Source organism: Protopterus annectens, chromosome 2.part0 (genome assembly GCF_019279795.1).
Source record: "Protopterus annectens isolate FY-2018-M chromosome 2.part0, PAN1.0, whole genome shotgun sequence".
Lineage (NCBI taxonomy): Eukaryota > Metazoa > Chordata > Ceratodontiformes > Protopteridae > Protopterus > Protopterus annectens.
Genome location: NC_056728.1, coordinates 1,342,619,425 through 1,342,634,329, shown reverse-complemented (window position 1 = coordinate 1,342,634,329; position 14,905 = coordinate 1,342,619,425). Strand labels below are relative to the sequence as shown.

Sequence of the window (14,905 nt, the reverse complement as noted above, 5' to 3'; positions counted from 1 at the left end):
AGTATATATGTTATGTGCTTGGTTTTTATGATTTTAATAAGTATTAGTAGATATTTTAACTTTAAGAACTTGATTAAATAATTGTATAATTGATTAATTTATGAAGATCTATAAAGGAGGTGATGTGATATGCTCATGGTCTGAAGAAGCATCGTGAATTGATGTGAAAGCGCTAACCATTTAATAAATTAATCTTTTAGCCACCTCGCTTACTACATTTTATTTTATTTATTCATAGTAAAATAATTTGTGTAGTAGAGGTTCGCAGTGGCATCATTTTTTATTGAATTATTTCTTGCATAGCAAACGTGATGCTCAAGACTTGCTGACTGTAATAAGCTATTTCACTGTATTTAATTTCTTCACATAATCTAGATGTCGTTTGAGCACACATCTTCATTATTATATTATGCATAAATCATGTGCAAGTCCTAGCCAGTTCCTCTTCTATTAACTGTCTTCCCTGCCTTACATTTTTCTTGCTCTTGTAGCTGGCAGACCTTCCATAAGTCACACTGCAGTTCATTTCAGTTGTCAACTCAAGATGCTGCTGGATTTTGCTGTGGTTAGTACTGCAAAGCATATTTTATTTCTGCATATGCTGTTTTGTATTGTTTTATTCAGTACAGGCGTTGCTTTGGTGAAAAGTCTGTGCCACTTTATTTTTAATCCAGGTGTGTCCATTAGCAGAAAGTACAACTGTTAAAAATTTTCATTCAGTTCTATCTTAAATTCTGTGATTTTTCCCAGAAAGGTAATGTAAATGCAAGAAAAAAAATTTACATCTGCTGCCTAATTTTAGATTGAATGAATGTTGTATATTGAGTACCTTATCCTGGAATTTGGGAATTTTAGTTCAGAGGGTTAAGGCTACGATTTGCTAATGGGAGCTTCCTGCTCTCCTGAATTTGATTCTCATCCTTTCTGTCTGTACACTGACTTTGAGCAAATCAAGTCAAATATCTGTCTAGTGCTGCCAGGGTACCCCTGAAGAAGCATTTGTGCTAATCTTATATGATCTATATCACGTGAAAAAAATATATAGACAATGAGATTTATATAACTAAGTGGTCATACTATCTGGAAGTAATGCATAGATTCTTGACCACCTTATGAAATAATTTGATTCCTTTCAGGCTGTCACATGGGAACAAAAATCTCATGTTCACATTCTTGATGGTCTATTACAGCATTATTGGTGTACTTCGCATGTTCTTTGTGTTTCACTGTTGCAGTCATCACATTTGGGTTTTTTGCCTGCAGGTAGCCTTCAGCCGGCCTGAATACCAGAGTCTTCAGATTTCTGCGTTGGATGCTGTCGCTTCTTCCATGACATCAGGTTGTCAGGGGTATAAAACATGCAGCTGACAGCATTACATCAGTCTTTGTTGTTGTGCAGTGCCCGAAGCAGAAGCAGTTCGCAAGTGCCGGTTGCTTGACTCCTGAAATTTTTGTTTTCGAGTTTCAGACCCGAAGTCTTCAAAAAAGATAAGTACCCCGTTGGGGATACTTTTTTCTTGCTCTAACCGATGTCAGGAAAAAATTAACAATTGCCTTGCCTGTGGAAAGCAAATACCTCAAAGAGATTTTCATTCTTACTGCGTCACCTGTTTAGGCCAAGACCACGACGTCCCCCTCTGTCAATTTTGTGCCTTGTTCAACGCCCGAGCTATTCATAGCCGGGCTATTTTTGCAACTAAATACTTTCGTTCTTGATCTCCGTACTCTGAAATGGCTTCGTTAAACCATCCAACTACCAATTTTCTGAAAAAACGTAAGGATAAAGACGGAGACAGACGGCATAGGTCCAAACCTGCCGACAATGCTTCTGTTAAGCTAGTCGCCAGTCCGCTGGTACACAGTGAGGTGCTTTTGCAGCCCCTAATACCCGCTACTACAGATTCGCAGGCCTCTACTGAGACCCATACTGAGTCCAGTATGCCGCGAGATACTTCTTCGACTATAGAACTTGCAGATGTCTCTACCTTGGATGAGTCTGGAGCCGCTGTGCAGGCACCAGCTTCTGAGGGTGTATTCAGGCCTACAGACTTTCATATTAAACTGACGCCATTGTTTCCAGTTCCTCAGGCCTAAAACTCACACTGTGCCTAGTAAACCGAAAACCAAACCGCCGACTCAGGCCTATATGCCTCCGAAACAAATGCTTAGAATGGCTGAAGACCTTATTACCTTAATTAGGGGAAGCCAGCCTTCCCCCTTTAAGAGACCTAGAACAGATTTTCTTTCTGATTCTTCTGATCAGGAATCTGATATCTCTGCTCCTTCTGATTACCAGGAATTGCCCTTATCTACTTATGAGGATTCTGATGCAGAGGATTCCATTCCCTCTGCTTCCCCTCCAGAAGATTTTTCTTTTGGTGAAACCTTGCATACCCTTAGGGAGCATTTCTGCTGGGAAAGCCAGGACTATTCTGAGTCCAAAACGAGACTTAGGGAATTCTTGCTCCTACCTCAGCACAGGCCTCTAGCTATCCCTCATGTTCTGGCTATTGTAGATTGTTTTCTTGGAATGTAGCCTTAACCCAGACACTCTACCTCCAGCTCCCAGAAAACCTGACGGGTACCGGACTCTCACAAGTTCCTCTTCAAGAATCCTACTGCGAATCCAGAGACCATTTCCCAAGGACCAAAAGGTATTAAGGCTACTGCTGCCAAACCATTAGGGCTTTAAATTTCCAGTTTTGTATGTTCAAGTATCAGGAACATATTATAGGATTACTTAAACAGAAAATGATGTTGATTCCTGACTGTGCTGAACACAAAGGCTTGCAAGATTTAATGCATTCTGCAGAACAAGTTGTTAAACATACTTTGCAATGTGGTTTTGATGCTATAGAAGCATCTTGCGGGGCTGCTGTCACTGGGTCTGTACTTAGAAGGCATGCTTGGCTTAAGGAACAAAACTTGCCAGATCATGTTAAAGCTAAATTACTGGATACACCCTTAAACCAAGACCGCCTTTTTGGCAACAAAGCAGAGGAAGTCCTCAAAAGGATGGAGCAAAAAGCTAAATCTATGCAAACTGTTAAAGATTTTCTACAAGTACAGCCTCCCAGATTCAGTAGGCATTGGCCATTAAAGAACTGGTCCTTTCCAGTCTCTTCCAGGCCTTCTCAGTCCAAACCCAGGAACAGCAGACCACCAATACTTCAGTCTCAGGCTGTGCACAGATCTAAGCAGTGGGGAGCTCCCACTTCCAAAGCAGGGAGTAGTAAGCCACCCCCCTATGGAAAAATGGCACAATGACTTAACCTTAACCCTCCCAAGCCCTACTCAATTACTTGCTCCCTTAGGAGGAAAGCTCGCCCTGCATGCAAAAAACTGGGAACCCATTACCCAGGACAAATGGGTTTTGAACATAGTTTCTTGAGGATACAGAGTCCACTTCCACACACCATCAACTCCAAATGGTTGGCCAGACCACCCCCCAAATCAATGGGCAGAGGTCCAACAGCAGGTTCTCTCTCTTCTCAGTATCAGGGTTATCCAACCTGTCCAGCAGAACTAAGGGGACAAGGTTTTTATTCAAGACTTTTTCTGGTACCCAGAAAAGAAAATTCCTGGCATCCTATCTTGGACCTCTCTATTCTCAACACCTTTCTGGTGGTTCCAAAATTCAAAATGCTAACTCTTCAACAGCTTCTTCCTATGCTACCAAGGATGCCTGGCTGGCAACCCTAGACTTAAAGGAAGCTTATCTTCACATCCCAATAAGAGAATCCTGCAGACAATACCTACGTTTCAGGATGGGCTCCATGCACTTTCAGTTCTTTGCACTTCTCTTTGGCTTATCTACTGCGCCCAGGGTGTTCACAAAGTGTCTAGCTCCAGCCATTGCATTTTTCAGGCAGAAAAATATTAAAATGTACCCATACTTGGATGATTGCCTGATTCAGGCAGAAAGCCAGGACTTGCTATTACAACACCTGGTATTTGTAAAGAAACTTCTACCCTCACTGGGGTACACCATCGATGAAAGTAAATCTCACCTAGTAACCTGCCAACAGACTGTATTCCTTGGAGCAAGCTTGAACACAACTTCCCAGATGGCATTCCTCACTCCAGAGAAACAAGTTTATTTGACAACCTACTTCAAACCATTGGCCACAAAACCCCAACTTTCTGCAAGGAAAATACTGCAAGCTCTGGGGCTCATGGCCTCTTGCATTCTGCTAATTCCATATGCAAGACTGCATATGGGGAAACTCCAATGGTATCTAAAAAGTCTATGGTGCCAACATTCTCAGGATCTGGAAACAATGATTCCTATCATTCCCTGTCTAAGGACAGAGTTCCTTTGGTGGGCAGAGGCCTGCTACCACAACAAGGGACTCCCTTTCACTCTACCCCCTGCCGGCCAAACCCTAACAACAAACGCATCAGACTATGCATGGGGGGCTCACATGGCAGGCAGTGCATTCAGGGAAAATGGAACCCAAGACAGATGCACCTGCATATCAATCAAAAAGAAATGTTAGCGGTACCGAATGCTCTGACAGCCTTCAAAGACTTAATTCTTCCAGGACAACTATTGGTAAAGACAGACAACGCCACAGTTATGTGGTACATAAACAAGCAGGGGGGAACCCACTCCTACCCTCTCTGCAGACTAGCCATGGTTCTGTGGAACACAGCCTTGAGCTACCAAGTGCACCTACAAACTCAATTCCTGCCAGGCAAACTAAATTCACTGGCAGATGACTTAAGTAGAAATCTCATGGACCCACACGAATGGAAACTAGAACCCGAAATATTCAACCTCTTGAGGAACAAATGGGGGAGTCCAGAGATGGACCTGTTTGCCTCCCCTTAGAACTACCAATTGAACAAATTCTGCACCAAAACTCCCCACAGTCAAGCTTGGAAATTGGATGCCCTGCCCTTTACCTACGAAAGCCTCTCTGTTTATGCCTTTCCCCCTCTGCCTTTCCTCTCGAAGGTTCTACTAAAGATCAAACAGGACAAGCTAAGGACAATACTGATTGCAACAGACTGACCATGCCAGCACTGGTACCCCCTCTTGCACAATCTGACACTGCTATAACCATGGCACTTGCCTCAGACTCTTCCCAGCTGTCTCAGCAGGCAGGCCAGATTCTGCACCCTCAGCTTCAAACCCTGAACCTTGCAGCCTGGCTAATTCCTTGAGCTCTCCTCTAGCATCCCTCAGTAAGCAGGTACTGGATGTCATTCTGGAGGCAAGGAAGCCTAGTACCAGAAAATCCTATGCTGAAAAGTGGAAAATATACTGTTCCTGGACCAAGGCTCAGGGGATGGGCATAGTGGTGCCCAGTTTAACTCGTATTCTAGAGTACTTAACAGAAATGTTCCACAAGGGCCTATCTTTCTTGTCAATTAAGATTCATGTCTCTGCCATTTCAGCACATTACAATAGAGACACCCCTATTCTCTCACCCCTTGCTAAAACAATTCCTTAGAAGGGCCAAATATTTAAGACCCCCTCCCCCCCAGGAGAGCTCCCACTCCAGCCTGGAACCTTAACTTTGTATTGGAAAAGCTCACCCCCCCCCCCCCTTTGAGCCAGCTGCAACAGCAGAGTTGAAATTAATTTCTTGGAAAACAGCCTTTCTTCTAGCCATCACTTCAGCAAGAAGAGTGCCTAAATTACAGGCCCTCATGGCAGTAGAACCCTTCATTATCTTGCATGCAAACAGGGTTTCCCTCAGGACTAATCCTTCCTTTATGCCCAAGGTGGTGTATAGTGGGGCCCTAAACCAGTCCATTCATTTGCCTACTTTTTTCCCTAATCCACAAAACAGAGGGGAATGGATACTGCACTCTCTGGACGTCCACAGACAACTTAGATTCTATTTGGACAGGACTAAGCCTCTCAGAAAATCAGACCAACTGCTAGTTGGTTTTGCTGCAGGGGCAGAGGAGAAGGCCATTTCAAAACAAACCATTTCCGAATGGATAGCCCATTGCATTCATTTCTACTACAAACACCATGGAAAATCTACCCCACAGGGGATAAGATCACATTCCACCAGGGCTGCATCTACCTCTACGGCATTTATCAGAGGAGTCCCTAAGGATGATCCTGGCAGCTGCTACCTGGAGCTCTGTACATACCTTCACCAAGCATTACCACCTGCCTATCTTTTCTAAATCCAGAGTTGGATTTGTCACAGCAGTCTTGCAGGGCTTAATAGCTAACCCTAATGCTCTTTAACTACCTCCTCCCTTCCTTAGCATTGGGAATCAACCCAAATGTGATGAATGTAACAGTGAAACACGAAGAACACAGTACAGTTGTATACACTTAACATAAATGTAGATGTTCAAGTGTATTCACTATTGCAGTCCTTTTTACCCTTCCTCCAACTCCCTGACTTCTCTTGGCTCTACCTTTACTTCTTGTTTGGTATATATTTTATCATGTGTATTTGCTTTTTGATGGGGGGTGTAGCATACCATAAAATTGCTTCCTAATGTGGGGCACCTGACATCTGGGGCAAGAAAAACTGATGTAATGACGTCGGCTGCATGTTTTACACCCCTGATGACCTGATGTCATGGAAGAAGCAAAAGCATCCGATGCAGAAATCCGAAGACTCTGGTATTCGGGCCGGCTGAGCGCTACCTGCAGGCAGAAAACCCAAATGTGATGACTGCAACAGTGAATACACTCAAACATCTACATTTATGGTAAGTGTACACAACTGTACTTTCTGTTGTCTGTAGTATATTTCAATATTACAAAAAGATTTTTATTGCATGTGGATTAGAAGCTGACTTTAGAAAGGTTTTAATTAACTCTGCCACTTCTGTGCTTGTTCTCAGACTTCTGATAAGAAATGCTTTTTTTTCTGGAAAAAAATTGAAATAATACATAATTTCATGAATGTAAGTATACTGCATTCTCATACCACTGAGTCAAGATGGAAGACAAAAACAATTCATTGCAAACAAGACTGATTTGTGATGTCAGGAAGTCATGGTTTAATAAAAATGTATAATACCAGCAACAAAACTAAGCATTCTTCAAATGTTACGCCTGCAGCATTATTTAGATGGCATATGACTAATGAAATACTCATGATGCAAAATGGAACCAAAGTGATCAGAGCCACGATTGGCTAGCCACATAACTTGATATGTGAGTTAACCAGTCATTTACCATGTTCACAGCGAGAGTTGGCATCATCTAACATTTAATTTCTTATTCAGGCTGTAGTGTTCACAGCCCAAAAGACAAGGTGATGACCACCAGCTGAAATTGTCAATACCCTGATGCTGTCTCTTCAAAACTGCACTCTCTCTTTGTATCTGAAAACTTATTGGAAAGGCTATAACTCAGTCCCACCAGACACTCCTCTACCGTTGGGGTGAATTAGTGAGGAATTGCCACTGGAGAGGATGTAGGGATCAAGCATTGTTATATAGCCTTATATTATGAAAATGTAAAATAACACAAACATTTTTTTTGATAAGCAGTGCCTCTTCTACTGCATTAAGAAATCCATACCTCGTATGTCAAAATATGTCCCAGTAGAGTAATCAGAATGGTATGTTAAGCAAGCAGTGTCTGAGAGGGTGGGCATTATCAGGGTATTAATACCTGCCCAAGGGTATTGTGAGCCCCAATGCCACAGATAGAGGGGATTACCACTCCTGAAACTGCATTATTTTCCTGATAACACCCACCCTGGCGGGTGTTATTGAGCCTGGAGAATGGGCTGTCTGCAACATATTTTTAAAGTAAAGTAGTTCCTTTGCCTAAGGTTTCAGATTTGCTGTAGCATGCATAACTGCTGTTGGAGGAAGTATTTTACATCCAGAATATAACATTTTATAGGTATTTAATGTCTACACATTTTCATAAGCACAGAAACTCCCACATATATGCAGAGAAATACACCCATACATGTACCCAGCAGTTAGACACTTTTTCACTGAATACAGCTCAGATGTTCATTGTGTTTCACTGTTGCAGTCATGACTGTAGGGTTCTCCCCTGCCGGCAGGCAGCCCTCGGTCGGCCAGAATCCCAAAGTCTGGGTACGGCGTCGGCTGTTCAACCATGCTCCTTGACGCCAGAGCGCCAGGAGTACAAAGCTGACAGCCGACGCCATCTTCTCCAGTCTTTCTTGCCGTGCGGTGATAGCAGTTCACAAGTGCCGGTCGGCTGACTCCTGGCGATTTTTTCTGATATACTTCAGTCCGAAGATTTTCTTCTCCACTCAAAGCTAAGTACCCCGTTGGGGAAACTTTTTTCTTGCTCCACTCCGATGTCAGAAAAAGTTAATAATTGTATTTCATGTGGGAAGCAAATACCTCATAAGGATTTTCATTCTTACTGTATTCCTTGCTTAGGCCCTGACCACGACGTAGCTAGTTGTCGGTTTTGTGCTAGATTCAATCAACGTACAATTAAGCGAAGGTACGATTTTGCTTTTCATTACTTCGGTAGGCGCTTTAACTACAAAATGTCGTCGGATACGGTTCCGGCTACCGGAGTTCACACGTCACAAGGATCAAGACAGGCCTCCGAGGTCCAAATCTGATGATAGCGCACAAGCGGAGCCAGCTTCAGGTTCGGCCGCCGTCAGTGAGGCGCTTTTGCAGCCCCTGTCGTCGGCCATTTCAGAACAGACGGCCGAAACGGACTCTCATGAGGAGCCGACCAGGCCTTTAAATATTTCTGTTGCAGGACCTTTGGACAATGCTCCTTCGGATGGGTCCGGAGCCGCTGTGCAGGTACCGGCTTCCGAAGGGGTTTTCAGGCCTACTCAGCTTCTAATAAAGGCAAAGCCAAAGACAAAGGCAAAGACTCCTTGTAAATCAAAGACTACAACACAGGCCTCCTCTGAACCGGCGCCCAAGTCACAGAAACAGTTACTCAAGATGGCGGAGGATTTACTTACTATGATTAGGGGTTCACATCCCCCTCCAGATAAAAGGCCAAGGCAGGATGTTTATTATGATTCCTCTGATCAGGCTTCTGTTTCCTCAGTTTCTTCTTCTGATCAGGAATATTCTTTCCCTCCTTATGAGGATTCTGATGCTGAAGAATCCATTCCTTCAGCTTCTCCCCCTGAGGATTTCTCTTTTGGGGAAACTTTGCATGAAATGAGGGAACATTTCCACTGGGAAGGACAGGAATATTTGGAATCTAAGAAAAGACTGAGGGATTTTCTTCTTCTTCCCCAGAATAGAACCCTGGCTATTCCTCCTGTTTTTGGATATTGTGGATGATGCTTTTTCGGAGGCTAACTTAACCCTTGACTATTTTCCTCCTGCTCCTGTTAAGCCTGATAGATATTATAGGGTTCCTGATTCCCATCAGTTTTTATACAAGAACCCTTCTGCTGACCCTGAAACCATTTCTCAGGGTCCTAAGGGAGTTAAGGCCGCTTCTGCCAAAAATCCCATTCCTACTGAAAAGGATTCTCGATCCTTAGAAAGATGGGGCAAAAAGGTGTACACTTCTGCTACTTTGTCCATTAGGGCTTTAAACTGGCAGTTTCATATGCTAAAATACCAGCAATTTCTCTTGTCTGTTTTAAAACAAAAGCTTACTTCCATTTCTGCCTGTGCAGATGATAAGGAATTACATGATTTATTGCATGCCACTGAACAAGTTGGGAAGCATGGTTTACACTGTGGATTTGATGCCTTGGAGGCTTCTTGTAGGGCTGCGGCCTCTGACACAGTCATTAGAAGGCATGCATGGCTAAAGGAACAAAATTTGCCTGAACAAGTAAAGGCTAAATTATTGGATGCTCCTGTTCAGCATAATGTTTTGTTTGGATCAAAAGCTGAAGAGGTGATTAAAAAGATGGAGGATAAGGCGAAATCCATGCAAACAGTTAAAGATTTCTTACAAGTACAGCCACCTAGACTTAGCAGGAATTGGCCTTCAAAAAATTGGTCATTTCCCACTTCAGACAGGCCTCAGAGGGGTAGATATAGACACTCCAGAGGAAAGGCCTCAAACACAAGCTTCTTATAGACCAAGACAGTGGGACTGCTTCCACCCCTAGGGGAGGAGAGGACAGGTCACAAACTCAAAGGAAACAAACTCAATGACTCCCTCTGTTGGGCTACAGGAACTTCTTGCCTGGAAGCCCCTCTCGGAAGAAAACTCTCTCTTTTTTATCAAAATTCGACTCAAATAAGCCAAGACAAGTGGGTTTTGGATGTGGTTTTAAGAGGTTACAAATTCCATTTTCATACCTTGCCAAGGCCAACCGGATGGTCAGACCTTCCAAAACATCAATGGACGGAGGCCTTAAACCAGGTGGAAGCTCTTTCGGCTATGAATGCCATAGAACTTGTTCCACTTTCAGAGATGGGAAAAGGTTTTTACTCAAGGCTCTTTCTAATCCCAAGGAAGCAAAACTCATGGAGACCCATTCTGGATCTGTCGGTCTTGAACACCTTTCTAGAGATTCCAAAATTCAAGATGCTTACTCTACAGCAGCTACTTCCAATGCAGTCCAAAGATGCATGGATGGTAACTTTGGATTTAAAGGAGGCATATTTACACATTCCCATCAGGCAGGATCACAGAAAATACCTCAGGTTCAAGGCCGGATCGAGGCACTTTCAATTCTCTGCGCTGCCCTTTGGATTGTCTACTGTGCCCAAGGTCTTCACCAAATGCCTGGCTCCAGTAGTAGCTTACTGCAGACTCAAGGGAATTCAAATTTACCCTTATCTGGACGATTGTCTAATTCAGGCAGACAGCAAGGATGTCTTTCTCCAGCATCTAGAATTTGTACAGAACCTCAAGTTCCTGGGATTCTCTGTAAACATAAAAAAGTCAAATTTGACGCCATCACAACAGATAACTTTTCTGGGTGCACTTCTAAACACCACAACCCAGATGGCATTTCTGACATCCGAAAAACAATTACAGCTGGCTTCAACTTTCAGAACCTTGGCAACTTTAACTCAACTATCTGTAAGGAAATTCCTGCAGGCTTTGGGTTACATGGCCTCCTGCATCCTTCTCATACCATATGCAAGACTACACATGAGGAAAATACAGTGGTACCTAAAAGGTGTATGGTCTCAGCATTGCCACAGTTTAGACATACTGATCTCCGTCCTTCCTTGCCTTCAAAAGGAATTTCTTTGGTGGTCCAGGGCATGTGCTCTAAACAAAGGGAAACCCTTCCGTCTGCCTCCTGCCACTCAGATTCTAACCACGGACACCTCGGATTATGCTTGGGGAGCCCATTTTCAGGGCATTTGTCTGCAGGGCCTTTGGACAAAGGATCAGAAGCACCTGCATATCAACTTAAAGGAAATGTTAGCCATTCAGAAAGCTCTATTGGCCTTCAGGAATCTCTTACAACCAGGACAACTACTAATACGGACGGACAACACCACAGTTATGTGGTACATAAAAAAGCAAGGGGGATCTCATTCCTACCCCCTTTGCAGACTAGCCATGGATCTATGGAACACAGCTCTAGCTTGCAATCTGGATCTTCAAGCTCAGTTTCTACCAGGGAAACAAAACTTTCTGGCAGACAGTCTGAGCAGAAACCTTTCGGATCCACACGAGTGGATACTGGACACCAAAATATTCAGGATGATAACAGCAGTCTGGGGATATCCTCACATAGTAGACCTCTTTGCATCCCATCTCAATCATCAACTACAGAATTTTTGCACCAGGACTTTCCACAGAGAAGCTTGGAAAGTGGATGCCCTGTCATTCAGTTGGAGGAACCTCTCGGGATATGCCTTTCCACCTCTTCCTTTTCTTCCACGGGTTTTATTGAAGATAAAACAGGGCAAGCCCAAGATGATAATCTTGCTGGCTCCAAATTGGCCTCGGCAGTTTTGGTATCCAACTCAAAAAACCTATGCCTGGAGCCCCCTTGGGTTTTACCTCAGTCTCCGAACCTTCTGTCCCAACATCAGGGTCAGGTTCTACACTCTCATGTCAGAACTCTCAGCCTGGTGGCCTGGTTAATCCAGGGCCTTTGATTTCTTCTTTCCTACGCAAGCAGGTTATGGATGTCATTTTAGAAGCCAGACGTCCTAACACTAGAAAATCTTATGCAGGAAAATGGAAAAGATTTTGTTCCTGGATGCAGGCTCAGGATTCTGATCCTCTTCTTCCTAACATTACTTTAATTTTACTTTACCTGACAGATCTCTTACATAAGGGTCTCTCTTTCTCTAACATTAATATACATGCCTCTGCTATTTCTGCTCATTATAATACAGACCCTCCCATCTTTTCCCACCAGCTCATGAGACAGTTTCTCAGAGGAGCTAAGAACTTAAGACCTACTAGATCTCCTCCCATTCCTGCTTGGGATCTCAACTATGTTTTAGAAAAAACTAACCTTGCCTCCTTTTGAGCCCTGCTGCCTCTTCTGACATCAAGTTTTTATCTTGGAAGACAGCCATCCTGTTAGCCCTAACCTCTACCAGGAGAGTTTCAGAGTTACAAGCTCTTATGGCTGTGGAACCTTATATTATTTTTCATCAAGACAGGGTATCTTTGAGGACTAATCCTACCTTTGTGCCTAAGGTGGTTTCCAAAGTGGCTTTAAATCAAACTATCCACTTGCCAACCTTTTTCCCCACTCCTCAAAATAAAGGGGAAAGGATCTTACATTCCTTGGATGTACACAGACAACTACGTTTTTACCTGAACAGAACCAAGGACATCCTAAAATCAGAACAATTGTTTGTTTCTTATGCTTCAAGGTAAAGCCATTTCAAAACAGACCATTTCTAAATGGATTGCTCATGGAATCAGGTTTTGTTATTCACACCATGGAAAGCAAATCCCAGGGAGTATACGGACTCATTCCACCAGAGCTGTTGCCACTTCTGCGGCCTTCCTCAGGGGAGTTCCTACCAAAGACATTTTGGAATCTGCAACTTGGAGTTCAGTGCATACTTTTTCTAAACACTACAATCTACCTTTTCTACTCTAAGTCTAGGGCAGGCTTTGCCTCTGCAGTCTTGCAGGGCCTTTTAACCGCCCCTTCTTCTTTCTGACCACCACCCTTTCTTTCAGCTTTGGGATTCTACCCTACAGTCATGACTGCAACAGTGAAACACGATGAACATAGTACAGTTGTGTACACCTACCATAAATGTAGATGTTCGAGTGTCTTCACTGTTGCAGTCTGGGTTTCCCTCCCTCCTGTCCCCTCTTATTTTTACTTTTGTGTATTTCCTTTTTTCACCATTCTTCTGAGGTGTATTTGCAAAGGTTATGGGACCTTTTTCATTTTGGGACTCCTGACATCTGGGGCAAGAAAAACTGGAGAAGATGGCGTCGGCTGTCAGCTTTGTACTCCTGGCGCTCTGACGTCAAGGAGCATGGTTGAACAGCTTACGCCGGACCCAGACTTTGGGATTCTGGTCGACCGAGGGCTGCCTGCCGGCAGGGGAGAACCCTACAGTCATGACTGCAACAGTGAAGACACTTGAACATCTACATTTATGGTAGGTGTACACAACTGTGCTATGTCTCACTCTGTTCAAATGAATGAAAAAAAACAAACACTGTTCTTTATTTTGAAGAATATCTGCATAGTCTTGCCCTGCCCGTCATAGAATATTTGATTTGTTAGTAAATCACTGAGTAATGCCAGAAGTTACATTTTCATGTTTTAATTGCTTAGATAATGTATGATGATGGGACTGCCTCCTGCAATAAAGAATATGAGGTATGCTCTCTCACTCACCCTTTCTGTCTCTCATACTCAATGTGTGTGCGCAAGCGCACACACACACACACACACACACACACACACACACACACACACAAACACAATCCTGCATATGTCCATTAACTGTTTTTCTTTATGTATTTTTTTTCCTGTCCAAGCTTCATGGAAGTTAATGATGCTGCTGTGAAGTGGCAGACTTTCTCTACTTTACCTGACCTGTGCATTAACACCCTGTTGAAGAATACTCATTCTCCAAAAGGGTGATATACATTTGCTCATACTCATGGTCTTTTAAAAAGATACTTTAGTTACTCTAAGGTTAATTATTTAGTGCTGGATGATTTCTACAATCCCAGCAGAAAGATGGTGACTTGGCATAATAAAGGAAATGCTGAGAAATGCAAAAGAAGTAGTAGTTAGTGACTACAGATGTCATAAGCTGTTTTGATGCTGTAATTCATTATGTTAGCTAAGGCTATGTTCTAGTGGGACAAGCATTTGACAGAACATGAAACTAGTGTAGCATCAGGTGGTAATTTAGATTTTAAAGAATGAACTTTATTTTTGTTTTATAATGTATGCCTGATATAGTCAAATGACCTTTGTGAATACCTCCCCGGTAGTGACAGGTATGACATGTATGGATCATATGTATGCAGGAGTACGTCACTGTTCTTGTTGGGCTGTTTGTAGTCTGTCCGTCAACCCTTTCAGTGAGGGACAGTCCCAGAAAAAAAGGTTATAATATATTTTGAGTGTATGTAGGGTAATTTTCTTCAGAAAACAAACTTTGGGTAATCTCTTAGATGTACTATCATTTTTTAATTCACTTTTGACAAAACAGCAATACTTTGTTACTGTAATAGATGCACTGGTGAAAAGTATATATAGGAGTGGTTTATGTCGGCACAGTTTTTGAGCGGAGATTTCTTAAGGTTTTACTTTTTTCAGATCACTGCATCAGGTTTTCATCTACAGATGTGGACTGACAGTTGGATTTCAAGATAATGTCAGAATAAAAGTATTTATACTCTACAAAAATTGCTTTTGTTTTATTGAATTGTTTTACTTTTTCTGTCATTTCAATTTTTGTTTCAAGGTACGAACAAGTTGAACAGCTAAGAAAAAGATCATCGAAAATCAAGCAAAAGACTGCATGGCAGAAAGGAAACATGGTAAGTACTAGGTCTCTGCTTTACCTGTCGTTA

The 14,905-nt window shown here is 42.8% G+C and overlaps 1 protein-coding gene across 1 annotated transcript in view; it reads left to right on the top strand.

Moving 5' to 3' along the window:
• NPHP3 (nephrocystin 3) overlaps positions 1-14,905 on the top strand; it is a gene marked incomplete at its 5' end in the record, with an annotated part of 1,580,737 nt that overhangs the window by 1,279,776 nt on the left and 286,056 nt on the right. The window contains one exon of the mRNA XM_044060401.1: positions 14,797-14,872. Coding sequence (XP_043916336.1) covers positions 14,797-14,872 — 76 coding nt within the window. The remainder of the gene's footprint in view (positions 1-14,796; positions 14,873-14,905) is intronic.